This window comes from Apodemus sylvaticus, chromosome 6, assembly GCF_947179515.1.
Source record: "Apodemus sylvaticus chromosome 6, mApoSyl1.1, whole genome shotgun sequence".
NCBI lineage: Eukaryota > Metazoa > Chordata > Mammalia > Rodentia > Muridae > Apodemus > Apodemus sylvaticus.
This window is the reverse complement of record NC_067477.1, coordinates 9,587,163-9,614,356: the sequence shown is the minus strand read 5'-3', so window position 1 is coordinate 9,614,356 and position 27,194 is coordinate 9,587,163. Positions and strand designations below refer to the sequence as shown.

The following is a 27,194-nucleotide window of genomic DNA, read 5'->3' as shown; positions in this document are numbered from 1 at the left end:
GTTCTGGCCATCTGCTAAGCTAGCACCCTAAGGCCCAAGTGCCCAAGAGGCACCCCTACTACCATGCCTCTGAGGGCTCAGGTTGCTGGGGAGATTGCAGTGCCACCTCACAGGGTCTGCCAGGTGTAGGGGAGGTGGCAGCTGTCGTGGGGCAGCACAGTGGGCAGCCTGCAGTGAACATATGGCTTACCACCCCAGCTGTTGTCCTCTGCCTTTCCTGGTCTCTGGCAGGTCAGAATCAAAGCCAGCCGGCCGCCGGGGCCGGAGCACATCCCTGAAGGAGCGACAGCCAGCTCGGCCACAGAACGAACGGGCCAACAGCTTAGACAATGAGCGCTGCCCAGACACGAGGAGCCAGCTGCAGGTTAGGGTAGGAACTGGAGGATACTGCCCAGGCCAGGCCGAGCAGAGAGAAGCCCAGGAGCCCTGAGAACTGGGCAAACCTGAAGGGCCTGTTGTGAGAAGACAGTGTAGGCCCTCCTGTCAGGAAGCCTGGTGACCCTGGGGCTCCTTGTAGGCATTCTATTGCCACCCGCCACCCGAAGTATGGCCGCTCAGACTTAGGGACCTCCACATTAGTTAGGCATCTCCTTACTTCCCCTCAGCCTCCATGCCTGCTGGTGGTGTGGCGTATGAGACCCAGGGTTGGGGGTTAAAGGCTGGGTGCTGCGTGTCCTTGTGTGGACACCTTGGTGTCTCTAGATTCCCAGGAAGACTGTGTATGACCAGCTGAACCACATCCTCATCTCCGATGACCAACTCCCTGAGAACATCATTCTCGTCAACACCTCCGACTGGCAAGGACAGGTAAGGGATACAGCCATCTGCCCTCTGTGTCCCGGGGAATCTCCTAAGGAATAGCAGCCCATGCTGGAGGAGACGGGGTGGTGATGGTCAGCACTGCCTGGATATCTGGGGACTGTCAGGCACCGTGCCGAGGTCATTATCGGCTTGTCCCTTCCTAGTTCCTCTCAGACGTCCTGCAGAAGCACACGCTTCCTGTGGTGTGCACATGCTCTGCTGCTGACGTGCAGGCTGCCTTCAGCACCATCGTGTCTCGGATACAGCGATAGTGAGTCTGTGCTCCTTTCTTTCCTGAGGCTCTGCCCTTTGGCATTCCTGCCTGAGTATCTTTTAGGGGTAACGAGGGGGGTCCACTTGCTGCAGTTGTCCCAGCAGAGGTCTTGAGCACGGGTCTTCTGGCCCAGGCATCCCCAAGCAAACACTCAGCTTCCCGCCCCACACACTCAGAGCTCCTGTTGGTGGGGCGCCCTGGGCTCGGTAGCTCCCTTGGGATGCTGTGGCAAGAGCAGCTGCACTTGGGGGGCAGAGCAGGCTTCCCAGACCTTAGCAGGCTGATCCTGGGACAGACAGTGAGGCATCTGTCCCTCTCTGCCCCACCCTCTCGGGACCGCAGCTGCAACTGCAATTCTCAGCCACCGACCCCTGTGAAGATCGCAGTGGCCGGAGCACAGCATTACCTCAGCGCCATCCTGCGGCTCTTCGTGGAGCAGCTGTCTCACAAGACACCTGACTGGCTCGGCTATATGCGCTTCCTCATCATCCCCCTGGGTGAGGGGCCTGGGGCCCTCAGAGACAGGGACACAGCCTGTAAGGGTAGAGGTACCAACATGACATCCTTCTGTTGCTTAAACATTTAGTTATTTTCACTCTATTCAAAAACCATGCGTGCCGGGTATAGCATCATCACCCTAGCACTTGAAAGCTAAGGATCAATTATTCTGAGCAGCCAGGAACCAGTCTCTGTAGTAAGACCTGTTCTTACGGTCACATTCCTTTCTTCCCTTTGACAAATGTCCTTATAATGTAGAATGTGTTAGAGGGCAAACTAGTTTCCAGGATGGTCCATGCTGGTGCCCTACCACTGATCATTTCACATGAGCTTTGACTTGTGTCACCACAAAGTCCAATCAGCCTGTAGAGGTTGTCATGGTCCTGTGGACTTGGGCTCCAGGAGCCATTTGGCTTGTGCAGATCCTCTAACTATAAAACAACCTGCTCAAGGCTTCGCCCATTTATTAGTCATGGAGTTTAAAGGCAGTGTCTCACGTGGAGCCCACGTCATATCGCCTTCCTTGGTCTTCTGCCTTCACCTTGGCTTTCTGTCGTCGTGTTTGCCTTCCCTGGGGAGCACAGGGAGTGGGGACTTTGCCGTTGCTCTTCCTGCAGGCCTATGATAGCCGACGGCAGCGGGCTCAGGACAGCGGGGTTGTCTCGGGTCGGGCAACTCCACATGGTGATGGATTTCCTGGGGTTCCCAGGCTCCCACCCTGTGGCCAGGTACCTGGGCTCTGTGGACTACCGCTACAACAACTTCTTCCAGGATCTGGCCTGGAGAGACCTGTTCAACAAGCTGGAAGCCCAGAGCAGTGGTGAGGCCTGGGCACCGTGTTGGTGAGGGGGGCTGCTCGTGCATCCACAGCCCCTGGCCCTGGAGACCTTCCATCACAAGAGTCCCCATTTCTCAGGCTCAGCTGTGGGGTGGGTGGCTGTGTTATGGGGCTTCCCTCAACCAGCCCGAGCTTTCAGCCTGACCTACTGGGAACGTGGTGTGGGGCCATTTGGAAGGGGGCAGGAGCAGGGTAGAACATGCCTTCAGGATTTGAGAAGGAACCCTGCACTCTCACCTGGGACCATTGTGACTGTGCACTTGAGTCAGAAGCTGCTGTTAGGGAGCAGATACAGAAAAGAGCCAAAACACAGTGCCCGGGATGCAGCCCAGACCCCAGCAGCTCCCACCCAGCCACCATGCTGACCCTCTGTCGCCTCTGCCTTGTGCAGTGCAGGACACACCAGACATCGTGTCACGCATCACCCAGTACATCTCAGGAGCCAACTGTGCTCACCAGCTCCCCATCGCAGAGGCCATGCTGACCTACAAGCAGAAGAGGTAACATGGTGGGCCAGGCAGGGCTGGGGGACCTAGGGATGTACCGTGACCCTCTGCTCCTCATAGGCTCTGGGATAGACCCTTCAAGGGCCGGGATGAAAAGGCTGAGTGTGGCAGGAGCCTGCAGTGAGCCCCTGTCAGATCAGAATGCCAGGCTGGTCCTGTGCATGTTGCCATTCTACATGACGTAGTAAATGGCACTGGTTCTGGAGTCCTTCTCTCTGGCATCCTTCCGTGTGGCCCCTTCCTCACAGGTCCCCTGACCCTGCCGTTGGCTTCTGGGTGAGCAGTTAGATCGTAATCCCACCTGCCCAGAATTGGGCAGTGCTCAGAAGTTCTGTGTGAAAGATTGGTTAGACTGTGTCTTAACCTGGGCCTAGATCCTTCCTCCCAAGAAGCTTAGGGGCCCTGGGCAGGACCTCCTCAACTTAGGGAACTAAACATATCTGTCTTAGCTCAGACCTTTGGACTTTGTAGCCTATATGCAGTCAAGGAGAGTTAAATCCACAGAGCCTAACTCAGCCTCCTCCTCGGTGTCCAGGGTGGACCCAGCACTCTGCTCAGGAGAGGCAGAGACCCCGCAGCCAATGACAACGAAGCTCATAATCTCTTTTAAGTATGTGTGCCACACACTGCCTTCCCCAAACCAAAAGATAGTTGAGTTGGAGGCTCATCTGTGTGGTAGGTCAGCGGAGGCCGGCCTGGCTTCTCGACTGTCTGGTGCTCAGATCCACTGCAGAGATCCTCCGGAACCCTCAGCCAAACCACCAGAAGCATTCTGTCCTCTGCCTCAGTATGTAGATGAGTTGGTGCTGATCTGAGTGTCCTAACGTGTGTGTTTTCTCTCTTGGTGGCTTTCCAAAAAAGGAAAAAGCATTTTCACTTTGACTTTACCCTGAGGTACAGCTCTCTGGCCTATTCCCTATCTGTCTCCAGGCTGGTCTTTGGGGCTTGTTTAACAGGTCTCCTGATGCCCCAAGCAGGATCTGTTTCTGGAAGGGCACCTGTGAACCCTTTGTAGGAGAGTTGCTGATAGACCCTGCTAGTCCACCCCCAACCTCTAGGGGTTTGTGCTTCTAAAGCCTCTTGCTAACTAAGCCCTGGTGCTGGTGTCTGGACGACCCCACACAGGCCTCGCTCCTAACACTAGCAGTAGTCTGGCCACCCCCACAGCCTCAGACAGGCGGCATTGCCAGTGCTGTCCTCTGTGTGTAAGTGTGGAGGTTAGGAGGTCAAGGAGCTGGCACAGAATGGCAGGTGCTGTAGCTGCTCCCTGCACTGTAGAATCCGCTCCTAAGGCCAGCAGGGCCATGGATGAGTCCATAATACCTTCTCTAGTTTCTTTGGGGAAGCATCCAGGCTTCCCAGGACCTAAAGAGAAGTGCCTTTTCTTCCCTGCAAGGCCTCACTCTCTGAAACCTTGAGCTACTCTCGGGCACTCTTCGAGCTGCCCTTTTCAGTGCTGAGAGGGTCTGGCCCACTGTCTGCACACTTGCCTCAAGGTGTCTGTCTCCTGGGAACAGTGCGTGGGACAGCTGTGGGTCCAGGGTCCTCATTGCTGGTAGTGCTGTTACCCATTACCCACACCAGCTGGACAAGAAGGCCCTTGGGCACCAGTTTGCCCTGCTAAACAAGCCTGTGAATTAAGAGAAAGACCAGCCTTTATACCTCTCTCCTGCCTTGAGGCTTGGCCCATGTCACCTCACCGGCTGTGACAGGAGGAGCCTGCAGCATGCTCTCCTGTGCTGTCCTTACATCTAGTAAACACCAGGCTTGAGGAGACGCTCTCTGCCCCAGAACTCCCTCTTCCTGTGATACAGTAGTGACACCGGCACTAGGTGGGCACAGGTACCTGCAAGGAACCAGTGAGGACCCAGACTTGCTCAGCCTTTCCTGTGAGAGCTCTGGCAGGGCGGTACCGTCCCTGCTTGCCTCGTAACTTGCCTCGAATGGGGCTTGTCCTCTGTCGGCAGCTGAGCCCTCAGTCATAGTGGGGCAGCTCACGCACCAGGGTGACGATCTGGTGTGTGTGGCGAGATAGGTCCTCGGGCCTCGTGTCTTTGCTGTCATGGCGGGTCTTGGGAACAGATCAAGGATATGATTTCTAGACTGCCAGCCACTTGACTTCATGAGTACCTGTGCTGCAGGCTCTGGCCGCCTCTGCATCTAGGCTGTCAGTCAGCCAGCTAGTGTCACTGCTGCTGCACCGTGCTGGTGCTTCTGCATGGCCCAAGATGCAATGTGGCACTGCTGTCACATTTGCTGTCCCTATGCTGGTTCTGTCTGCATGGTCCCGACACAGCTTGGCTTTGAGTAGCTTCTCCATGTTGCGGTGTCTCCCGTGTCTTGTCACACATGGCCTTGTCAGCCACCTCTTTTCCCAAGTGTCTCAGAGTGGGCCATAGATAAGAGGCTGCTCTGTCACGGTCGTGGAGGGCCTACAGACTGACTGTGGGTGGCTGCTCTGTCACGGTCGTAGAGGGCCTGCAGACTGACTGTGGGTGGCTGCTCTGTCACGGTCGTAGAGGGCCTGCAGACTGACTGTGGGTGGCCCGGTGGGTTAGAGCCTCCCCCTGGGAGCCACCATGCTTGCCTGCTTTCTAAAACCTTCTGGACCTAAAGTAGATGGGCATGGGTAGGGTAGATCTGGGCCAGGAGTAAAATCATCTACAAGGGATAACAGGTTTCTCTTTTCAAAACTGCCCTCCTTAGAAAGGAAAGGGAGGGGACTGGAGAGATGGCTCAGTGGTTAAGAGCACTGACTGCTCTTCCGAAAGTCCTGAGTTCAAATCCCAGCAACCACATGGTGGCTCACAACCATCTGCAATGAGATCTAATGCCCTATTCTGGGGTGTCTGAAGACAGCTACAGTGTACTTATGTTTAATAAATAAATCTTAAAAAAGAAAAAGAAAAGAAAGGGAGGCTGGAAATTTAGCTGTCTCCAGTGGGCTAGCATAGTGAGCTGGTGAGGGCACCTGCCAAGTCTTTAGTACGGGGAGGACAGAGAGAGAGCCCTCTTTCTGCACAGGCCACTGGTCTACCTTGTGGGTGCGCTGTGAAGGGAGTGTTGGGACAGGCCTCCTCCCCCCCAGGGAGATGGGCTGCCAGTCCTGAAAGCTCACGTCCAGGACAGGCGACTGGCTGGCACACACCTCCCCAGTGTGGCTTCCCACAAAGGCATATCCCTGAAAACTGTGTGAGGCAGCACCCACCCTCGATCCAGGGAGGTCCATCTCATTCATCTCTCCAGCTCAGTGCTTGGCCTGACAGACATGCACATCTCTGTGACAGATGCGCTAGCATCCAGTATCAGTATGAGGAGACAAGTAGGAGAGTCTGGAGAACCATGCAGAAGTGGTTCCAGCTGGTGATGTGCTCTTCAGACCAGGAGGCCACTGGAGGGGAACAGGAAGGGTGTGGAAGAAAAAGGCAGAGCCCCCACCAGAGCCAGCCCTTCTAGGAGATGCAGAAGACCCTCTGACTGCACAGGGAGCTGTGTACTCTGGGGCTGAGCTTACACCACGGCACCAGACCGGTTGTCAGGGAGCCTCCTCAGAGATGAACACTGCTAGCCCTGGTGGGCCGTGTGTGACAGGAGGAAGACAAATGGCTTGTCATGTCAGCTCCTGAGCTCAGACCCTCCCCGTGCTGCATGGGTCATGACTCGTTCTTCCAGGACAAGTTACTGTTCCGAACGCTCTGCAGACCCAAGTTCAGACAATGCCGCATCTCATCTCTAATCTTAGTGCTTCACACTGTGCCAAGAGCTCTGCTCGGGCCTCCACTATACTTAGATGCTCCTCTCAGAACCTAGCATTTATACACCAGCACTTTAGCCAAAGCTGTAGCCTCTACAGATGGCGCTGAGCTCACTCAGGCTTGGGAAGACACCTTCATTCCCTGATTTTGTGGTCAGTGCCAGTCACTGGAGAGGGCCCAGCCTGTTGCCCAGTTCCAGACTCCATGGGGTGTGCACATGGAGCAGGGAATCAGCTTGGTAGGCCTGGAAGCAGGCGGATGGCCAGGGCTGAGCATGCGACTGAGATCAAAGCAGTTCTCCTTGAGTCATGAGCTGTAGTGGTCTCTCCCTGGCTGCCAGACCACACAGCAGCTTCCCCGCAGGGGTGCAACAATTCCCTGCTTGTCTCGCTTATGATTGTTAATGAATGGGAAGGGATCCAAGTGTCAGTCAGGCTGTCCAGGGGCCTTTCTGTAATGACAAAGTACCTGTGGGCGGGTGATACTGCTGAGGACTGGGTGGGTAGGTTAGGAATGAGAAGGCTGGGCCCTTGGGCTGGGGACAGCTGGGGTTGTGTGCTCCAGGAGGGAGTGTAACCATCTGTTTTTGCTCCCAGCCCTGATGAAGAATCCTCTCAGAGGTTCATTCCCTTTGTCGGGGTGAGTATCACCAGCTTCTTTAACTGGGAACATGAGCCTACCAAGACTCCTGTCAGAACAGAGTGCTTTTGTATTAGCCGACATGTACAGAACCTTGGCGTGAGGTAACCGGAGGGCTGCCTAGTTCTTCTTATAAGTTCCCGTTGTTTCCTTCCTGCACCTTTTTAGTTGGCCCTTTTGGTTTGTGCAGTGAACATGTGGAGGTATAGCCCTATTTGTGGAGACGGGTCAGGCTGTTGGGGTTAGCTCAGCACTGAGAGGCATCTCAGATTTGTCTGCTGGAGGATAAGGATGAGCCTCGGGCAGGTTTGCCCAGTCAGGGCTGTAACTCCTGGCACAGGCGAGCTGTGACTGAAGGTGGAGGTCCCTCCCAGTTTCACAACTTTATCGTCTCTAGCATCCTGTTCAGGGGCCCTTCTGTGGTGACAAAAGTGCCCCTGTGGGCACCTGACATGGCTGAAACTGAATCTGGTGCTGTGATTTGTGCTGAATTGACACAGATCCTTGTAGCAAAAAGCTACCCTGCTGGGTAGCTCATGTCTGCGGCACTTTCCCCGTTACACTATACACACACTATACACACACTATACATACACTATACATACACATACACTATACATAGACTATACATACACATACTACACATAGACTATACATACACATACATACACTATACATACAGTCTAATGGGTGTCTGGGACTGGCAAGTCACGTGCACATGGGATTTGCCACTTCCCAGAGCTGAGTCCCGCCCTGTAGATGGGAGGATGCTGGAACCTGTTTCCTATTTTGTGGGCATAGAAGCTTGGCAGCAGCGGGGCCGTAGGAGCCTGCCAAAGGTTAGCTGCAAGGTGGGTACCTAAGAAGGGCAGGAGAGCTGCTTCGCCTCCCTCCACGCCTCAGCCAGCATCTCTTGCTTCCCAGGTTGTGAAGGTTGGAATTGTGGAGCCGTCTTCAGCCACATCAGGTAACCTCATCCTTCTCTGAGGATGGTTCAGTGGCCTCTGGGTAGGTGATCCCTCGGGGCTTACGGGCAGCAACTTTCTGCTGATTCCTCTGTACTCACAAAGCCTCAGATAAGGTAAACCCAGATAAGAACATCTTGCCCCCATATAAGCTCCCCTGCCTACCAACTTGCCCCAAGAGCTGCCTCTCCAGTCCCACAGTCTCCAGCAGCTGTGGGGCCAGACTAGAAGGTGTTCTGACCATTAGCCTGTGACTCCTCTCCAAAGGAGACTCTGACGACGCAGCCCCCTCAGGCTCCAGCATCCTCTCTTCTACCCCACCGTCTGCTTCTACATCTCCTGCGGCCAAGGAGGCTTCGCCCACCCCGCCGTCCTCCCCCTCAGTGAGTGGAGGCCTGTCCTCCCCCAGGTAAACAGCGTGGCTCCCACCTCATTGTTCCTGATGACTGCCACCCTTTGTGTCACCCATCTTGTCAGAGCAATGTGGACAGATGCTAGTGAAACACTGGTGGAGGTCCTGTGAGGGATACTTGGGGACAGGGCCAGCAGCCATAGAGCAGGGTGGGAGGTACGATGTCTTCAGTAGTACTCCGAGAGACAGGAGCTACCGTAAATGAATACAGGACTCGCTGAGCCTGAGAGCACCTTTGCCCAGAGTGGGCTGTTGAACGTGGGGCTGAGGGAGGAGGTGCAGGAGACAGCTCTTTAGTCCCCGCACGAGACAGGCAGGTCCTACCAGCTGCCTGGATCTTGAGCAGAACTCAAGACAACAAGGCTAAGCTGGGGAGTTTGAGTCCGGGGTGCCACCTGCTCTCGCCAGCCATTACGCCTCTGATGAAGCCATTCTTCTAGGTCCCAGGAGAGTGGGGTACAAGTTGCCAGGGCATGGCCACAGGCACTAACAGAATCCCAGCAGACAAGCGGGCAGCCAGCTCTGCAGAGCTTCTCAGCTTACTGACCCTGGCCAACACGTCAGAGCAGATGCTAGCCATACCTCCTTGCCCACGATATCACAGTGACATGGTGAATGTGAGCACTTCCGTCTGCCTTCTTCAGCCAGGGCGTCGGCGCTGAGCTCATGGGGCTACAGGTGGACTACTGGACAGCAGCCCAGCCCACGGACAGGAAGAGAGATGCCGAGAAGAAGGACGTGCCCACCACCAAAAACACGCTCAAGTGCACTTTCCGGTCCCTCCAGGTCAGCAGGCTGCCCAGCAGTGGGGAGGCTGCAGCCACACCCACCATGTCCATGACTGTGGTCACCAAGGAGAAGAACAAGAAGGGTGAGGTGGGAGTGTACTGAGCGGGGCGGGGCACTGGGAGAGGGGCCACTGTGGGGACTGCTGGGGATGGGGCTGTCATTCCCCACCCAGACAAGTTCCCAGTAAAGTCGTGATCACGAGCCCACAGCTCAGAAGGTATTGGCAGTCAGACACACTTTGACAGCTGGCCCTTGAGCTGTGAGGACACAGGTTCTGGGCAGCTTCTGGCTTCAGATGGAATAGCAGGCAGGGTGGTGCTGTATGTGGTCACAGCAAGAAGCTGAATCCCAGCTGAGCAGGGGCCAGCTACGCCCCCTCGGCTGCCATTCAACCATCCTGCTGCTGTTAGGACTGGCTGATGTGGGCCTGAAGGAGCAGTAGGCCAACAGTGGAGCTCTTCTCTTCACAGTGATGTTTCTGCCCAAGAAAACAAAGGACAAGGATGTGGAATCCAAAAGCCAGTGCATCGAGGGCATCAGCCGGCTGATCTGCACAGCTAAGCACCAGCAGAACATGCTACGGGGTGAGTGTGGGCCAGGGGCTGCTCCACAGGGGCTGGGGCTCAGGCCGTGGCCCAGGGCCTGTCTGGTTCTGTCTGTAAGCCATGAGTGCAGAGCAGAACTGATGGCTGGCCTTTCAAACCCGCACGGCAAGCAGCTATATGGCTCTGAAAGGCGTATTTACATAGCCACACTTGGAGCACGTGGGAGAAGGTGCTTCCCTACGTGCAGCTAACGGCCTTTCAAATTCAAGTAACATTTCAACATTTTCTGTTTTTATTGATAGAAGTTTGGGAGGGATCACTAGAGAGTGAACCTAGGGTTTTATGCATGCTAGGCAAATGCTCTACCATATTGCTGTATTCCCAGCCCCCCCTTCATTTAAGTACTGATTTATATATATCTAAGTATCTTACAGATTCTGTAAGCAGTGCATTCAGAGCATGGGCTCTTGGGTCCCTGTGAGTTCCAGTTCCTTGGGTGGTCTTCCTAAGGCCACATCTGGAAATACAGCTGTTTTAAGTTGGACCTTGTGAGGTGGCTGTGGCTTAAATGGGCCGTGCCTGGCTGAGGTGTGGCTCAGACTGCCCTTGCCAGACCCCTGGGAGGTGCACCCACTGTGGCACTAAGTCCTAGGAGGGCAGGTGGTAGGAAGGGCCTGTTAAGCAGGGCTTCCTCCAGCTTCAGGATGACCCTGCTTCCTGGCAGCACCCCACCATCTCAGGGGGTTGCCTCCCAGGCAGGCAGATGCTCAGGTGGTCCTCTCCTACAGTCCTCATCGACGGCGTGGAATGCAGCGATGTCAAGTTCTTCCAGCTGGCTGCCCAGTGGTCTTCCCACGTGAAGCACTTCCCTATCTGCATCTTTGGACACTCCAAGGCCACCTTCTAGCCCCACCCACGGAAGGGCTGACCCTGGACAGTGACTCTGTGTCAGCCATTGATGGAGGGACAGCTCTATTCCTGTTAACACGTGGTTACTACAGAGACAGACTCTAAAAACACCAAGAAGCAGTCTTAAGTATGAGTGCGCTCACGGCCCAGCTCGCTCGCTCCCCGTGGGCCACGGAGTAACTGTGTTCGGCTTATTAACCAGAATATGTGGGCAAGCGGGAAGGCTGGTGAGAGAGGAGGGGAGCTCTGGCCCCAGGAAAGCCCAGACCACAAGCAAGAGTGTTCTTGCCTCTGTATCCTGCCCTTGGCCGACGTCAGGATTCTGCTTCCTCAGGGAGTGGGGAGCACAGGGAGCCTTGGGGTTTAGTGGCCAGAGCTGAAGGTCAAGGGCCTGTCTGGTCTCCTAGCGTGAGATGTCAGTCCCTGGCACCCCGTGCGTGGCTCCCAATAAACTCCAGCCTCACGGCGGAGGTTTTATAATAGCAGATCTTTCTAATGCTCTCAGATACACTTGACAACGTAGCTGCCAAGCAGATGTTGCTCTTGTGAAGTCCCCTTGCATGGGGCAGAGCCAGCAGGAGCTGCATCCCCACCCCCACCCCTACCCCTGTGGCTCCCAGTCCAGAGGCACCTCTAGGCTTCTGCTGCTCAGATCAGGTGGCCCTTTCAAATGCTCCAGGGTACATCCTGGAAACAGGAGACACTTCCGGGGTCTGTCTGAGCCCTTCCCTCTGTTCTGCTTGCTGGGCAGGAACGTCCAGGATTGGCCATGTGGGATATGAGTTGAGAATCAAGGTTGTAAACTGGAAACAGGCACCTAGAGGTGTGTGTGTGTGTGTGTGTGTGTGTGTGTGTGTGTGTGTGTAGCCAGCTGGCTGGTCTGACTACAGAGGCCACCTTCCTTACAGGACTGGGTCTAGCCAAGCTCCTCATGGCCACCTGGGTCCCATTCTTGGCGGCCTCCACCATTCCCCATCCAGCAGGAGAGGACATGCTGCTGGCCTTCAGCACAGGCCATCCTGGCTCCACCTGCTCCACCAGACTCATGAGGGGGCACTGCCTCAGTCCTCATTTTCTCAAGAATCCTTTCTCCCCGAGGTATCTAATTAAAAGAGTGCCTGTCGCCTTGGAAGCTGGGTCCCTCCCAGGGACTCTGGTGGTCCATTTGGGAGCTCTGAAGCTTGGTTCTCGACCTTGAGACCTTCCTAAGAGTTTGCTCAGAAAATTGCCAAGAGCAGGACAGGTTGAGTTTGAGGAGTGCTCACCTTCCTGGGATGGAAGATAGTGGATTTTTATTTACTTACTTACTCCCCCGCCTTGACTTGCTGAACAGGGTCTCTTTGTCCTAGATAATAGAGCCCTGGGTCCCTGGATATAGGGAGGGCTTCTTCGTGGAACGCCTGGTGAGGTATTCTCTGGAAAGATCCTGTGTAGTCCTTGGAGTTTAAGGGCCTAGTTTACCTGCCCCTTGTGTTTTTTTCTCCCAAAGGTCAATCTTCACATGAAACATTTGGTCTAGATTTCTAGCCTTGAGGCCACAGGGGCTTCAGGCTCCGGCCTAAAGGCCCCTTACAGAACCCTCCCCTGAGCGGTTGGGTAGGGAATCTGACTTTACATACACAAGAGAAGGGTGTAGGTAGAGCCTCTGTCCAGCAGCTGGCCCAACGCGGAGTCAGGAAAGCCTTGCGCCTGAGCACTATACACCCACCACCATGGCAGACCTAGACTGCAGTCCTCCCGTGCCTCACTTCCCCATTGGTTAAAGAGAGATGGTCCATTTTCCTTGCCTACCTCATGGAGCTGTAATGAGGATTCATGGAGAAGCACTTTGTCCCTTTGAAGGATGACACCAAAGCCCCCCTGACAGGCAGTGCAGTGGTAAGAACAGCAGAGTGTGTGCGTCCCAACAGGTCTTAGCTCTGAGGCATCACCCTTAGAGCCTGCCAGTCTTAGAGGTCACTGTCAGGCAACAGCAGTTGCCGCTAAGGCTCATTGCTCTCAGTTGGGGGCCCTGCCTCCACCTTCAGGCTGGTTCCTGCCGCCACCCTCTGAGTATGCAGCTCAGTATCACTACCAGAGCTGGGGTGTGGGGTGGGCTCAGCCCTCGCTCGTGCAATGGCTTGCCCTAGCCTTATTCTGCAAGCCCCACTTCTTCCTCTAGCCTCCATCTCAAATGAATTCCGCATAAAAACGTCCTGGCACTTCTCCCCAGGGCCAGGGTACTGGACTTGCTCCCTAACCCCTGTGCCCTTCAGAGACTGCTCTGTCCTGGAAGGGGGCCAGCAGAAGCTGACAGCCTTGCGTGAGGATGACTCCGACCGCTTCTGCAGACTGCCCAGCGCGCTGTGACTGATTTCTAGAGAGTGTGTATGTGTTGCTAGTTTTTTTTGTTTTGTTTTTGTTTTTTTAATAAAAAGCAGGATTCATGTAAATAGCTTTTTTTTTGGGAGCAGATACTGATCTGTCCCATGCGACCATGTGGACGATTTCAAGGTGCTGAAGCGACACTAATAAACTGACGGCGCTCAGGCCGCCCACTGCTGTGATTTCTCTCAATGTATTGGGGCCATGCGGCTTGGACGCTGGGGCGCAGGCGTCGAGGGGCGGAAGCGGCCGCGGAGGGCGGGGCCTGTGGGACGGAAGCTCCAGGTCTGCCCCGCCCCTCCCCTTTAGAGTTCTCTCCTTGCATCCAGCTTGGCTTTCTCAGGCCGGTGCCTGAGGCCGAAGGTTCTAAGTCATCCTCGCCGGCCTGCTCTAGTTTCCTAGACCCGAATGAGCGTTCCCAGGCCACGCGGCCCTCCGCTCCCGGTGCAGACCCTTCTGAGCCTGGTCTCACCGGCCGATCCTTTGTCAACCGGGGCCCATTAATCCCGCCTCGCTGTCCCGGAGCCTACTGAGCCCTTCCCAGAACCCTCTGGGTGAGCTCTGCATCCGCGTGGGAGCGGGTGACCCAACTTCCCACAATCTTTTCCCCGCTGCCCCTCAACTGACTTCCACAGTTCAGACCCGCGGAGGGTGGGAGATGAGAGCGCAGGTTGGCGCCGAGCCTTGTGTGTGGTAGGGTGGTCCAAGTTACAGAAGGCAGGCCTGCTGGGGGTGGGATCGCAGGCAGCGTCCCCCGCGAGGAGCCCCGACCAGGTGGCCCGCTGAGAGCGGAGAAGGCCAGCATCTACTTCGAGGCTCCTGCTGTCCCTGGGCGGGGTGACGCTGGAGTGGAGGACAGTGGCCACAAGACCCGGGAGAGAAAGTCACTTAAGGGAGCCCGCTATTCGGCGAGAGCAGTCACTGGGTAGCAGGCGGCCTTAGCAGGGCCCGCCATCCTCTGCTTTAGGGATCTGCGGGGGCAGCAGGAGCCCGGCTCAGTTCCCTTCCTGCGCTTGCCCCACAGCCCTAGACGAGGGAACTGGTAGAGATGGACAGCAGGCAGCAGCGCCCCCAGAGGAAGACACTACAATGGCAGCTCGCTCGAGAGCAGAGACACCAGTCTCCCCCACAGAGGCTTTCCGAGGCCTCCAGCCAGCCAGACACCAGGAGCAAGCCTCAGGAGGACTTGCAGACCCAAGACTGGGTAAGCAGTAGGAGACTCTTCTGAAAACCCAGGCGTTTAGGTGGACCGGTTGGAAAGGGACATAGAGAACGGGCCTCTGGGACAAGAGGAAAGGACCGTATGGGACTGGCAGAAACGTTCAGATTCTAGGCTTGCTTCTCCGACCACTCAGGCTAGGCTCGGACCCCAGGCAGGGAGGGGTCACCCGAGGTCAGGAGGAGTGTGCCACACATACCTGCCTCAGCTCTCCCAGCGTCCCCGACCCCTGCACAAGATGTCACTGAGTGGGCGGGAGAATGAGGTCTCCTCTCTGGACAGGATTGTGTGCAGCCCCTAGAGCACTCCGTGAGCAAAGGATATCGCACTCTCAGTGGTCTAGTTTTCACTGACAGAAAGTGCAAAGCTGGGCCACATCAGTCAAGACTGTCTCAAAGTTCATGCTGGCGGGTCTTTTGTGAGCTTTTTGTTTGTTCTGAGTTTTGGTTTTTTTCCGAGACAGGGTTTCTCTGTATAGCCCTGGCTGTTCTGGAACTCACTCTGAAGACCAGGCTGGCCTTGAACTCAGAAGTCCGTCTGCCTCTGCCTCTCAAGTGCTTGGATTAAAGGCAGGCGTGAGCCACCACGCTGGGCTGGTGGTTCACACTTCTAATCCCAACACCGCAGGAGGCAGAGGCAGAAGTGTTGTGAGTTCAAGGCCAGGCTGAGTAACAAAACACTCAGGCTAGCAGCAGCAAACAAAGGAGTGGGGTTCCAGAGCTGTGTGCGTGGCTACCTTGTGACCTCCTCAGCATGTCCTCCCAAACACAGTCCCACCAAAGATGACAGCTGCCCTGCAGGCCTGAACCAGGTGACATTCTAGATGGTAAAGAGGCTAATGTGTCGTCACTCAGGAGAGCCTTGCTCAGGAATAGGCACAGATGCATGGATTTTATGTTGGTGACGTAATGATGAAGAACTAGAGTCCTGTGGCTAAAGGGACACCAGGCTCCTGGTCAGGGACAGAGCCACACCTTGGCTTCATTTGGGGTTGGCTAGCATTTCAGGTTCCTTTGCCTCTCCCTCCGCAGTTTCCAGGCCCTGCTACTGATTCTGTCCTTGAGGGATGTCCAGGCTGCCTTCCCTGACCCTAGTCCCGAGTCACTGCTCTCCTTTGGAGTCCCCTCAGTATGAATTGTCCTGCTGCTTCTTCCTCCCTCAGCCGGCTCTGTCTCGTTTCCTCCCACAGAGATCCTGGCCTAGGGTCTCTTTTTCCCTCCCTTCCCAGCCTGAGCCTTAGAGACACTTTCTCTGCAGGTCATCTTCAGCCTGCAGTGACACTCACACTATCTCAGAGAACGCAGTAACCTTGGCCTGAGGCAAGGGTTGGAGAAAACTGTCCTTGCAGAAGGTCCTGGGCCATCCAGTTTACCCACTGCCCAGTACTTCCTGGCAGTCGGGCCAGCGTGCTCTGAACGCTGGAGAGGAGCAGGCAGGGAGGCTTGGGATGATTCTAGGCTGAACGCCAGAAGGGACCTTCCTCACCTTCCCCAGCCTGCCGAGGAACACAGACATGCAAAACCAGCCTCGCATGGAGAGCCTGTGATTGTCCTGTCAGTCTGAAAGAGTCTTCGGGAATCTTACACAGGGCAGTTCCTAGAAGTCGGCTGGAGGCACAACAGCAGATAGATCAGCCAGGGGAGGGAGATAGTCCTCACTCTCTACGACAGCAGTAAGACTTAGGAAATATGCAAAACCTGCTTGAGATGAACTTTAACGGCCACCTCCGGAAGAGAGCTGCAAAGGCGTGGCTGGTAGGAGAGAGACCCTGGGTCCCAGAGAGCCATGTCAGGTTAGATGGGTGCTCTCCATGGCACTTCATAGCTCAGCAGATAACTAAAACCACTCCATGTCACCAGGCTCAGCTTCCCAGCATGTGGGAAGCAGAGGCGGGAAGATTCTGTGAGTTCAAGGCCAGCCTGATCAACATAGAAACTTCCAGGCTAGCCAGGGCTACATAATAGTAACACCCTGTCTCAAACAACAATACAAAGCAAAAATAATAACATTAAAAAATAATCCAGAGCCGGGCGGTGGTGGCGCATGCCTGTAATCCCAGCACTCTGGGAGGCAGAGGCAGGTGGATTTCTGAGTTCGAGGCCAGCCTGGTCTACCGAGTGAGTTCCAGGACAGCCAGGGCTACAAAGAGAAACCCTGTCTCGAAAAAAAAAAAAAATCCAGATGTCTCTCTTGTTTCGAAGCTAAGCCTCTGTGGAAAAATAAGACTAGCTGGACTAGCTTCAGCCTGCGAGGTGGGAATTCGTAGTGTCAGCCTTTGCCGCAGTCAAGAGAAGAAGATAGGAAATAAAAACCCCGTTGATATTGGAACAATATAATGTCTACCTAGGAAATCCACAAGACAGCTAAACCTGGAAGAGAAAGATTGGTTACATGACTATTGTAACTTACATGTCTCAATACACTAAACCAGGAAATATCACGAAAAGATCCCATTCGCTTTAGCAACAGAAATTCTGAGGTCCTTCTAATTATGTGTTGCCTTTCGCAAGGAACACTGAAAGTTTTGCTAGATACAAACACCAACTTCTATGGAGCCAGATCACGTTACTGGGTGAACATATGTAATGTTTTTTTTGTTTGTTTTGTTTTGTTTTGTTTTGTTTTTTAATTTGGTTTTTTCGAGACAGGGTTTCTCTGTGTAGCCCTGGCTGTCCTGGAACTCACTCTGTAGACCAGGCTGGCCTCGAACTCAGAAATCCGCCTGCCTCTGCCTCCCAAAGTACTGGGATTACAGGCGTGCGCCACCACCGCCCGGCTATATGTAATGTTTTAAACCTGCCAGTTTGCCCTAAAATAATTATGTGATAACCCTATCTGGGAGGCGGGGCATTGGGTTTGGGGCTTTTTAGTTATTTATTTTTTGGTTTTTTTGAGACAGGGTTTCTCTGTGTAGCCCTGGCTGCCCTGAAACTCACTCTGTAGACCAGGCTGGCCTCGAACTCAGAAATCCGCCTACCTCTGCCTCCCAGAGTGCTGAGATTACAGGTGTGCACCACCACCGCCTGGCTTGGGTTTGGGTTTTTGAAACAAGGTCTCCCTCCCATAGCTCAGGCTGATTTTGAACATGCTATTTACACCAGTGAGAACCTTGAACTTCTGATTCTCCTGCCTCCACATCAGGAGTTCAGGAAATACAGCTGTACCCCATGCCTCTAGGCCATGTGCCTTGCCTAGGTGGCTCTTGTGGGGTTCAGGAGGTCATGGTCAAGGGGTCAGTCAAGGATGAAAGCCGCTTCCGTGGTCGTTTGCATCCGCGGGTAAGTCAGTGGTAGGAAGTGAGGAGACCTTGTTGGGAGGCTCTAGACCCTTACAACACGCTCCCTCCTGGGTGAACTCTGCAGGGTGGCCCAGGACCCTCATACAGGCAGCCAGGCAGGCACTGCCATCCCCTGGTGAGAGAATGGAAGAAGGGGGCAGGTCAGAAGAGGCTAAGATTCTTATATTCTAGCCTGGGAATATAACTGTTCTACTGTTTCTGTCTTTTGTTTTAGTGGAGAAGATTACACTAGTCACTCTTAATTTGTGTGTGTGTGTGTGTGTATGAGAGAGAGAGAGTTGGGGGTAACACTGCCAGAAGCTGATAGTCACTGGGTACTACCACTCTGGAGACTGGCAGTTTACGTAATAATTTAGATGTCTGTAGAGGGCCCTTGGCTAGCGGTTGGTAGCCCACGCTTTTAATCCCAGCACTTGGGAGGCACGACAAGTGGATCTTTGAGTTCGAGGCCAGCGTGGTCTATAGAGCGAGTTCCAGGACAGCCAGGGCTATGCAGAGAACCCCTGTCTAAAAAGTTAATAATAATAATAATAATAATAATAATAATAATAAATGTCTGTAAGTAGGGCTCAAGCAAGCAGGATACATGGAAGGACCGTCTGCTGAGCACCTTTATAGCAGAAGTACAGAGGGCCAGAGATGATGATCTGACATACACTGAGGCGGAGAGCACAGGGGCCTCCTTGTCCAGTGCTGCAGGAGCTCCTTACAGAGAAGGGTAGCGCATACATGCTGACAGGAAATAACATTCGCTTTATTTCGTTTGTTTGTTTGTTTGTTTGTTTGTTTGTTTGTTTTTTGAGACAGGCTCTCAAGTCCAGGTTGGCTGTGAACTTACTCATAATCTTTATGCCTCAGCCTTCAGACACTGGTATCACAGGTGTCACTGCACCTAGCATAATAGTTATAATTCTGTGAGCCTGAGTGAGCTATGCGTACCACATACGTGCAGGAGGCCACAGAGACCAAAAGGTTGTTAGAGTCCCCTGGAAGCGGAGGCACAGGGAGTTACGGGCAGCCATGAGGTGCTGGGAGCCTAACCCAGGTCCTGCGGGAGAACACTTAACTGAGCAGCAAGCACTCTTAACCTCTGAGCCATCTCTCCAGGCCAGCACTCTGCTCTTAATTTAATGCCAAGGAAAGAATCTCTGACATAAAGAAAAAAACATGAAACGACAAACAGAATTTTCCCATCCGAGTCCCTCACTGCGGTTCCGAGAAGAGCGAACCTCAAACAGGCAGAGCGTAATCCCAGAATGCACGGACAAGGAAGCCTGCGGGCAGGTAAACTGAGGCAAGACAGAAAGGTCCAGTTGGGGTCAGAGTCCAAGGCAGGGCCACGGCTCTGCTCCCACAGGGATACACAAAGTCCAGGCCAGCTAGGGCTGGGCAGTGAGACCCTGTGTCACAGAAGAGCGAGGACGGACTGGTGGGCTGACCATTCACAGGACAGCAATGGAATAACAACAGCCTTGCCTTCCTCCACACGTGTGCACCAGACCCAAACCACAACTGCTGTGGAAGAATCTGGATTTAGAATCCCAAAGAAGAAAAGCTTTTCTCAGTGCAAACATAAAATCCTGAAGGAAAAACCCAACAGATTTTAAAAAGTATAGCACGAGAAGCAGAGATAGAAAATGTTAAATGGCCAGGCATGGTGGCGCAACCCTGTAAACCCAGCACTTGGGAGTCTGAGTTTGAGGCCAGCCTGGTCTACAGAGTGAGTTCCAGGACAGCCAGGGCTACATAGGGAAACCCTGTCTTGAAATAACCAAAAAAAAAAAAAAAAAAAAAAAAAAAAAAAAAAAGAAAGAAAAGAAAGAAAGAAAGAAAAGAAAGAAAAGAAAAGAAAGAGGAATGTTAAATGGCAGTCTGCAAGACATGTTTATAGTATCCTATCATTGGATATTATTGGAGAGATGGTTAAAAATGAGAAAGCCAGCATCTCAGTCTCTGCCTGTGACCCCCAGGCTTGGATGCTGAGGCAGGGTTGTGAGTTCAGGAGCAGCCGAGGCTCCACGCCGATCGAGATTCTATCTACAAAACAAAACAGCAATGAGAAAGCTATTTTCAAAGTTGAGTGGTGATGGCTGGTGGGGGCTGGAGAGATGGCTTGGTGATTGAGAGCATGTGCTGCTGGGCTGGAGGGGTGGCTCAGTGGTTAAGAACGCTGACTGCTCTTCCAGAGGTCCCGCAGGGTGTCGCCTCTTCTAGTGTGTCTGAAGAGAGCAACAGGGTACTCATAGACTTAAAATTAAAAAAAGCATTTGCTGCCGTTTGTTGCAGAAGACCTGGGTTCAGTGCCCATCACTCACATGTTCCCTTCTGTAACTACAGTTCTGGGAGTTCTGGTATCCTCTCTGGCATCCACCAGCACAGACATACATATACATACATACATACATGCAGGCAAACACTCAGAATCTTTTTAAGTTGAGTGGTGGGCTGGAGACGCACCTCATTGGTCGAACATTTTCCTTGCACACACAAGGTCCCCAGCACCACAAAACAAGCATGGAGGAGAAGAAAGGTTGGGGCTTTCTGTCCTAAAACAAACAAGACTTCCAACTGAACACCAAGCGTGACTACCCTGGTAGGAATGATTGTTTTTAAACTTACTTTATGTGTGTGCGGCTTTGGTCTGCATGTACACTCATTCGTGACTGGTGCCCAGAGGCCAGAAGACTGCTAGACCCCAGCAGCTGGAGTTGGAGATGGTTGGGATCCAACAGGTGGGCGCTGGGACTTCAAACCTGGGTCTTCCAGAAGAGCAGTAGCTCTTTTATGTTTGGTTGTTTCTGTTTTATTTTGATGGGTTTTTATTTACTTGTTTGTTTTTGTTTTTTCTTTTTTTTCTTAAAGATTTATTTATTACTATATGTAAGTACACTGTAGCTGTCTTTAGACACACCTGAAGAGGGCATCAGATCTCATTAAGGATGGTTGTGAGCCACCATGTGGTTGCTGGGATTTGAACTCAGGACCTTTGGAAGAACAGTCAATGCTCTTAACCTCTGAGCCATCTCTCCAGCCCTTGTTTTTGTTTTTTCAAGATAGGGTTTCTCTGTGTAGCCCTGGCTATCCTGGACCTCACTCTGTAGATCAGGCTGGCCTCTAACTCAGAGATCCCCCTGCCTCTGCCTCCTGAGTGCTAGAACTAAATACTCCAGCCATCAATTCTTTTTTTGGGGGGAGGGGGGGCTTTTTTTGAGACAGGGTTTCTCTTTGTAGCCCTGGATGTCCTGGAACTCACTCTGTAGGCCAGGCTGGCCTTGAATTTAGAAATCCGTCTGCCTCTGTCTCCCAAGTGCTGGGATTACAGGCGTGCGCCACCATGGCCTGGCTGAGCCATCAATTCTTAACTGATTTGTTTGATAATTGTTGGGGCTTCTGTCTCCTCCTCCTCCTCTTCCTTCTCTTCCCCCTCTTCCTCCTCTTCCTCCTCTTCCTCCTCATTTTCTTCTTTGATTTTTGACACAGACCTTTCTATGTAGCCCTAGCTTCCTGGCTGTCCTGCAATTTCCTGTGTAGATCAGGCTGGCCTAGAACTCAGAGATCTGCCTGTTCTGTCTCCCGAGTGCTGGGATTAAGGTCTTTGCTCCAGTGGTGGATTTAAGCTGCAGATCCTCCTAGTGTGCAGCTCTGCCCACACTCTGGAGCTCTGGGATAGCTTGCTCTCGTGTTCTAGCTAAGAAAATAAAATGAAATGAATGTATTTCAGGCTGAGCATAGTGGCACACTAATCCCAGCACTGGGCTACAGAGTGAGTCCAGGACAGCCAGGGCTACACAGAGAAACCCTGTCTTAAAAAAAACAATGAGCCGGGCGGTGGTGGCACATGCCTGTAATCCCAGCACTCTGGGAGGCAGAGGCAGGCGGATCTCTGAGTTCGAGGCCAGCCTGGTCTACAGAGTGAGTTCCAGGACAGCCAGGGCTACACAGAGAAACCCTGTCTCGAAAAAACCAAAAATCCAAAAAAACAAAAACAAAAACAACAACAAAAAAAAACAATGAAACAGAAAAATTCATTTCATTCTCTACTTTCTTTGTACTTGAATGTTGGATTAGAATAGGTATTCATTTCAGTCAGAGTGTGTTATCTCTGGTTGTTAATTCCAGTTGTGCTGCCTCAAACTTGTCCACTCCAGGGCCTTGGTGTGGGTCCGTTTTGTCTGTGGCCCAGGTCTATCTGTTTGATGGAAGCATGGGTTAGAGGTCTGAGTCTGCTTTCTCGAGTCACTTACGTGGATCTTTATCCCTTCGTGTGACTTGGACAGTGACCCCAAAGCCGTGCTGTCATCTCTCTTGCTGAAGGTCTCATCAATGATGTTTGCAAAATGTGCACATGAAGTTAACACTGCTCCCTCCTGCTCCCCCATTTTAGAGACTGCTGATTTCCTGCCACAAAAATTGAGGGTTTCATATCCTACCTTCTACCTCTTCTCTTTTCCCATCTTCCTAAGGAGTTATATTTGTTTTGTTTAGGCACTGGAGAGATGGCTCAGCAGTTAAGAGCACTGGCTGCTCTTCCAGAGGTCCTGAGTTCAATTCCCAGCACCCACATGGTGGCTCACAACCATCTGTAATGGAAGTTGATTCCCTCTTCTGGTGTGCATGAAGGCAGAATGCTCATCTACATGAAATACATAAATATTTATTTTGTTTGTATGTGTGCCTGTGCATATGTGCATGTTTATGTATGTATGTATGTGGCCTGTGGGGGCCTGTGTATGTATGTATGCACATATGCATGTATGTATGTATGTGGGTATGAGTATATATATGTATATGTGTGCATTTGTATATGTATGTGTGTTTGTATGTATGCATGTTTATATATGTGCACATTGTGTGTATGTATGTATGTATGTTTATATTGTGCACATTATATGTATATATGCATATTTATGTGTTTGTGCATTTATTATGTATGCATGAGTGTTGATATATGTGTGGACACATCTTGTTTATGTGTGTGACTATGTGTGCACAGGCCAGAGATCAATGACAGATGTTTCATCTGGAGCCTCCATTTTCTCCTGGGTAGGGGTTGTCCTGGCTTTCCTGTTCCAGCTGGTCTGCTAACCTCAGGGCCCCATGCAGGCCTCCCTTGTCTGTCTTAGGATTCCCTGTTTCCTGGGCCCTTGGTTTTTTTCTACTTCTCTGTTTACTTCCAGAGCACACCATCTAGCCTCTTCATTCAAAAGGCTTCACAGGGTGTTAAAGTTGTAGGACCTTAAATACTCAAATGTGTCAGGCTGTGGTGGCATACGCCTTTAGCCCAGGTCTCAGGAGGCTGAAGCAGGCAGATCTTTGAGTTCTAAGACAGCCTGCTCTAAAAAGTTCCAGGACTGCCAAGGCCACACAGAGAAACCCTGTCTGAGAAACACACACACACACACACACACACACACACACACACACACACACACACGAAAAGACTCAAAAGTGTGAAAATGGCCTTGTACACTAGTGAGCGCTTTGGTTAGGTAAAAATTTTTCTTCCAGCCTTTTAAAGCCTCTCTCTCTGTTACCTTCCCAAGCTCTTGTGTGACGCCGTGGGCCGCACAGCCGTCTGACTCCACATGTGCAGGTTCTATGTGTTGCGTCACCCCGCACCAGTTTTGTCTTTGCAAGTATTTTTTTTAAGATTTATGTATTTATATGTGTGACTGTTTTGCCCATGTGTATGTGTACCATGTGTATGCTTGGCACCTGGGAAAGCCAGAAGAAAGCCTTGTATCTCCTGGAACTGGAGTTAACAGACAGTTGTGAACCACTACGTGGGTGCTGGGAACTGAACCCAAGCGCCCTTAACCCCCGAGCCACCCCTTCCAGCTTCAGAAACCTTTATGATCTCTTCCCTCTTGCCAGGGTTCAGAAATGTCATCAGGACGCATTCTGCTAAGGCCACTTCTCTGTCTCTAGGGACAGAATGTGTGCATGTTCGTCTGGATATGTCTTTGTATTATTGTCTTTGATTTCATTGCAAGTTGACCCAACAAGAATGACTCTCTGGGTTTCTCGTGGTCTCCTAGTTTGTTTGTTTGGTTTTGGTTTTTTTTTTTTTTATCTTTGGTGTAGTTTTTTTTTATCTTTTACTTCAAGCCTGTATTAGTACTTGTGGTGGTGATACTGTGAAATGATTATCTCCAAATGAATTCTGAACTTATATCTTCCCTTCTCTCAGTCTGAGGTGGTTGGGTTGGATGTCTCTCTCTCTCTCTCTCTCTCTCTCTCTCTCTCTCTCTCTCAAAGGTCTTCTTTCCTGCTGTTCCTGAACTTGCTACAAGGAGGCCTGGTGTGTGGCCTCATGTCCTTAGACCAGGTGCAGGGCACATATGCTGTCAGCTAGTGTCACCTCAGAAGCTGCCCCAACAAGGAGTACTGTGACAGCACAGGGTGGCGGGGAGGTGTGCAGTTGTATCACACAAAGTGGGTTAAGAATAGGAACAGCTCTGGACCAGCCTCCTACCAAGTCTTCATCTTGCCAAGTCACACTCTCCGTGTCCAAGGTCATTGCTGTCCTCTGGCTGCCCCCCCCCCCCACTTCTGCTCTCGCTTCACATGTTCTGTATCCTACAGCTGAGGGCCTCGTTGATAGTAGAGCCCTGGGGCCTCTCCATCATCTCTAAGGAAACTAGCAGCAGCAGCTCCGGTCTGTCTTTCCCTCGGGCTTGTGCAGACACTGGTGACTGTGAGCGCGGAGGTGTCCACATGGCCCTTGCTAACAGCTGGCTTCGTGGTGGTCAGCCCGGCATATCGCTTTCAGTGCCTACAGGCTTCTGCCTGCACCTGAAACGTCTCCGTACCCGCCTTTGGGACTGCTACCAGTCGGGGCTGTCGCAGCAAACCACCGTCTGGGGCAGTGCCTCTCGGTTCAAGACAGGTCAAGGTCAAGCCCAGGTCCCTAGCAGGTTGGCACAGGTGTGCATCTTGGCTCACAAGAGTTGTCTGTCCATGTTTGAAAGTGTGAGGCGTGAGTTAGTGCACACTCGGCGCACCCCTTTCTGACCTGCTGAGACCGTGACCTCTTGCTCCAGCACTGAGAGGGGAGAGACATTGGCCTGTAAATTTGCTTCCCAGAACCTGGCTCTGGAGAGTTGCAGGAGGCCCTGCAGGGGACCCTCCTTGGCATAGACCAGCATCTCTGTGCTTCTTTGTATCTATGCCTTGGAACCAAGAGCTCACTTGTCTTTCTCCTAGTCTCGATATCAAAACCGTGTGTGTGTGTGTGTGTGTGTGTGTGTGTGTGTGTGTGTGTGTGTGTGTTGGAGTGGTTCTGGGGATAGAAACAGGGCCGCGTATGTGGCAAGTGTGTGTTCTCCCGTGGAGCCTACCCAGCCTCTTGCTGAGTATGTCCTCATTGTGGTGAAACCGATTCCCAGGGCTTTTCTACTCTCAGTGTCCGTTATCTGCATTAAGCATCTCCCTTTCCATCCCAGGTCCCCAGAGGGACTGTTCTCCTTTCTGTCTCAGTGAGCCTGCATTTGCCAGTCCCTAAGCCAGCAGGATCATAGACGTGGTGGGGCTGTGTGCTCTGGTGGCTGCTCTTCCAGGAAGCAGTGCCTTCGGGTTCACATTCAGCCTTACAGGAGCATGTATCAAATGCACATTTTTAAAAAAGGTGTGTGTGTGTGTCTGCATGCATGTGCGCGTGTGAACTTATGTGCATGCAGATCAATGGGTATCATGTGCCTTGCAATTAGGCAGATGTAAGCCACCTGACGGGTGGTAGGAACTGAACCCAGGTCCTCTGCAGGAGCAGAAGGCACTGTTAACTTCTGAGCCACCTCCCCAGCCCCAAATGTGCTGTCTTTCTTTTGGAGTGACATCGTCTGGGAGGATCCATCCCTCTACAGGCCCTTGAATTGTGTCAGTGTTTTGACCAAGAGAAGGAAGCTGCTGTGTGGACATGGGTCTGTGTCTACCTTCCAAAGCCTCCCCCCCCACACACTTTAAAGTTTTCTGGGTCTATACCCAGAAAAGGAACCATCAGATTGTTGTGTGTTAATTCTTTCAAGACTTTTTTGAGTAAGGAGGTCCTTCACCTGGAATTGTCTCGTCCCTCTGTTTAGCCCTCTACCCAGAAGGTAGCTGGGTATGTCCCCTTAATGGCCAGTCTGGAAGGACTTCCATGGGCCACCCACCTGGGCAGGGGCATCCTGTGGCTGTATGTGTAGGCTTTCCCTACAAGCCTGTGCTGGTTTTCTTGGCTGTCACCACCTTCCAATCTCCTGCACGGGCATGGTGCCGGCTAACATCCCTGCTCAGTCCAGGCTGGTTTTTCATTGGTCCATGGGGGTTTATATTGTTAATTTTCCTCCTAAATCTATTTAGAGACAATTTGTTTTGTTTTGTTTTTTTAATTTTTATTTGCTTTATTTATATTGGTTTTGGTAACCGAACCAGCCTTTATTGCTTTCTAGGCCTCTTAAGGGGGAAGGATGCCTGGGGTTGATCTCTGAAACTCCGCTTTCTGGGGACACACAACAGGTTACCTTTGTTATGCCTTTGGCCAAACCCCACCCTCCCCGTTGAAGTACCTTGCCAGCACCAGTCTAAGGCCTGCATCTGGGGACATGCCATGGGGCCCATGACATATATAGTATCCCTGTGTGGGTGTGTTCCACATAGGGCTACTGTGAGAGGGCACTGCTTCCCTCACCAGGAGCTCACCCTGAAACAAAGCCTGTCTTCAAGATACACAAATAGGGGCTAGAAGCGTAGCTCGGTAAAATACTTGCCATACAAGTCTGAGGTCTGATATCTGAGGTGACAGGTTTGGAAAGGAGCCCCTGCTGCTCTCCCCCCTGCCCCCTTCCCGCAGGTGTGTGAGCCGCAGGAGCACAGGCGCCCTGGTAGCCGCTGGAATATCAGCATCGATGAACGCAGGCGGCTGGCCATGCTGCGTGGGCAGGAGAGGACAAACAGCACCAGGGCCCCATCCAGAGACTCGCTGGGCCTGCACCTCGAGGGCCAGCAGGCCGAACCCTCCCCACCGACCCAGTCCGTCCCAACCCCTCTCCTCCAGACCCGTGAAAATATGGCTGAACCCCCGCAGGACATCACGCGGATGGTGTCAGAGCTGATGTCCGAGGGTGTAGAAAGAGACGTACTCATCCCTCACCCGCTAAGATCTACAGAGTACCCTAACGCCTTCCAGGAGTTCTTGGCCCGTAATGCGCCCCTTTGGAAGAACTAGATTTTTGAGGTCCAGACCTCAAGGTTGCCCCACGACTAAGAAGGAGCCCGGCTCAGCCCAGTGCTATGTTGTCCAGTGCCTTTCTTTGTGGATGGGGAATGACTTTGGTACCCTCCACCCAACCAGGCCCTCTTTGTGTGTCACTGCGGTCCTGACCCGCCCACAGAGGACAAACAG

At 52.7% G+C, this 27,194-nt stretch overlaps 2 protein-coding genes across 8 annotated transcripts in view; both read left to right on the top strand.

The window, feature by feature from the left end:
- Positions 1-13,474, top strand: part of Pacs2 (phosphofurin acidic cluster sorting protein 2) — a 58,785-nt gene extending 45,311 nt beyond the window's left edge. For 3 of the 7 annotated variants that reach the window (XM_052184882.1, XM_052184880.1, XM_052184886.1), the window contains 12 exons: positions 232-370; positions 703-807; positions 966-1,072; positions 1,418-1,623; positions 2,283-2,393; positions 2,803-2,911; positions 7,269-7,311; positions 8,236-8,278; positions 8,544-8,685; positions 9,333-9,559; positions 9,948-10,061; positions 10,811-13,474. In XM_052184882.1, the coding sequence (XP_052040842.1) occupies positions 232-370; positions 703-807; positions 966-1,072; positions 1,418-1,623; positions 2,283-2,393; positions 2,803-2,911; positions 7,269-7,311; positions 8,236-8,278; positions 8,544-8,685; positions 9,333-9,559; positions 9,948-10,061; positions 10,811-10,929 (1,465 nt within the window). In that variant the 3' untranslated portion in view covers positions 10,930-13,474. The remainder of the gene's footprint in view (positions 1-231; positions 371-702; positions 808-965; positions 1,073-1,417; positions 1,624-2,282; positions 2,394-2,802; positions 2,912-7,268; positions 7,312-8,235; positions 8,279-8,543; positions 8,686-9,332; positions 9,560-9,947; positions 10,062-10,810) is intronic. The other 4 variants (XM_052184885.1, XM_052184884.1, XM_052184881.1 and 1 more) reach the window with 3 other exon arrangements.
- An 841-nt stretch (positions 13,475-14,315) lies between these two features.
- Positions 14,316-27,017, top strand: Tex22 (testis expressed 22). The gene is made up of 2 exons (XM_052186672.1): positions 14,316-14,499; positions 26,643-27,017. Exons 1-2 carry the CDS (start codon positions 14,344-14,346, stop codon positions 27,015-27,017), a joined length of 531 nt encoding a protein of 176 aa, XP_052042632.1. The 5' UTR covers positions 14,316-14,343.
- Positions 27,018-27,194: the final 177 nt, after the last annotated feature.